Genomic DNA, 1,746 nt, shown 5'->3' with positions numbered 1-1,746 from the left:
GCCTGTCTACACACGTTCCTTAGGTCTCTGTAGTAGTATCATGCCCTCGACTAGGATGATTTCTGAGGAGGTAACCAGGAGCTGAGTGCCTGCCCCTTTGCAGACACGCATGTGTGGGGGAGATGAGACTTGAGTATCCATGAACGCCACGAGAGGCTCCCTGTCCTCCCCTCAGTGACGGGTGACATCATGAGCTGACATGATGATACAGTGGATTTGGGCAGGAATGCCCAACCTGTCCTACAAGTGTTGAATCTAGTACCCATGGGACAGAGGAGTTCAGAGGGAGACAGTCCTAAAGACCTCAAGTAATATGTACACCCTTCCGCTCCCTCAGATCGGTGTGGGGACCTAAGGATCACAGCTTCACCAGCTCTGCAACCCATAGGAAGACAGCTTTATCTTTGGGGGGGGGGGGGGGCGGCCCAGACCCCACCCCTGTTCCGGGTCCCCTGCGCACCCACCGAGGGCGCTGTCCGGCAGGCGGCTGGCGAACTTGAGGTCACTGGGGATGGTGAGGATGTAGAAGAAGTGAAAGAAGATGTCCACGGCTATGATGGCCGCCACGCTGAGGCCCGCCTGGGCCCGGATGTGCCACAGCTCACCCTCGCGCCTCACCGGCTCCACCTGGCTCACCTGGGGGATGTCCAGGATGTGAATGGGAGTCACTGACTTCCTGGGGATCGGAGGGTGAGAGAGACTTTGCCTCCATCCTGGCAGCCTGGCCTGAGGGGTGGGAACACCCGAGGGAGAGGGCACAGCCGGCTAGGGGAGCCCCCAGTCCCTGCCTTGGGAGCCCCATTTGAGTAGGAGGAGAGTCCTGTCTGGGAGGAGACACATCTCCATCTTGTGATCCTTGGGGGGAGGAGGGGGGAAGGTGGCCCGTCCTGGGGTCTGAGGAAGGCTGTCATGCCTGAGGAGGGGGCACAGCCCGCCCCGGGAGTCCTATCAGAGACGGGAGCCCCTGGCTGAAGAGGGACAGTCAGCCCAGCTCTGAGAGCACAGGGCGCCCCTCACCTGGGCATGGAAGCGATCAAAGGTCATGATGGGCCCGAAGAAGAAGAACGGCAGGTAGAAGTTGTACTTGAGCAGGTCAGCCAGGGAGTAGCGGCGATCAGGGTGGGCACAGCTCTCTAGGGCAAAGCTGGTGCAGCGCAGCGCCGTGAAGCCGCTGCCCCCCTGGAACAGCACCTCTTGAAGATCAAAAGTGCCTGTTACAAACCCGTTCTGGATGGGAGAGAGCAGGCCGCCAGCTCACCAGGTGCCCCTTGTCTCTGCGAAGCCCGCCCAGCTTCCCCAGGGGCCCAGCCTGGTCCTGTCCCTTCCTCTCTCCAGACCCAGTCAACGTTGGCCATTCAGGCCCCATTCATGGTAAGGGCTGGGGCGGGGCAGAGGATGAGCTGGATGTGTCCCTGCTTTGGTGGAGGGGACCACCTTGTAGGCCAGGCGTCCTCCCTGGGAACAGGCCGGGAGACCGCCGGGAGAGTGAAGGGAAGGCTTGGGGAGGTTGGGGGGAAGGGCTTTGGATGGGGTGAGAGAGGTTTGAGGTCCTATCCCTGCACCCTCTGCCCCTGCCCCGCCCTGTCGCACACCTGCCAGGAGATGAGGGGGTCCAGCTTGAAGGAGGCCAGGCTGGCCATGCCGAGGCCAAGACAGAGCCAGGGCTGACCCAGGAGTGAGGCCACATAGTGGCCGACACAGTGGCCCAGCAGCAGCAGCAGGTACCAGGGGCCCATCGTGCCCACC

General features: G+C 62.0%; 1 protein-coding gene across 1 annotated transcript; it reads right to left on the bottom strand.

The window, feature by feature from the left end:
• Positions 1-366: 366 nt before the first annotated feature.
• On the bottom strand, positions 367-1,736 carry HHATL (hedgehog acyltransferase like). Its single transcript, XM_014467636.2, has 3 exons — positions 1,593-1,736; positions 1,018-1,227; positions 367-636 (listed from the first exon to the last, which is right to left on the bottom strand). The coding sequence occupies exons 1-3, from the start codon at positions 1,734-1,736 to the stop codon at positions 367-369; spliced, it is 624 nt and encodes a 207-aa protein (XP_014323122.1).
• Positions 1,737-1,746: the final 10 nt, after the last annotated feature.

The sequence above is a fragment of the Myotis lucifugus genome, unplaced genomic scaffold, assembly GCF_000147115.1.
Source record: "Myotis lucifugus unplaced genomic scaffold, Myoluc2.0 scaffold_408, whole genome shotgun sequence".
NCBI classification, from domain to species: domain Eukaryota; kingdom Metazoa; phylum Chordata; class Mammalia; order Chiroptera; family Vespertilionidae; genus Myotis; species Myotis lucifugus.
Note: the sequence above shows the minus strand (reverse complement) of the source record. Positions and strands in the feature narration are given on the sequence as shown.

Bases quoted from the DNA above. Each gene is read 5' to 3' on its own strand.
- HHATL (XM_014467636.2), bottom strand. From the start codon at position 1,736: ATGGGCCCCTGGTACCTGCTGCTGCTGCTGGGCCACTGTGTCGGCCAC. The intron at 1,228-1,592 runs GTGTGCGACAGG...TCTCCCATCCAG, and splicing joins ACCCCCTCATCTCCTGGCAG to AACGGGTTTGTAACAGGCAC. The intron at 637-1,017 runs GTGAGGGGCGCC...GACATCCCCCAG, and splicing joins TTGATCGCTTCCATGCCCAG to GTGAGCCAGGTGGAGCCGGT.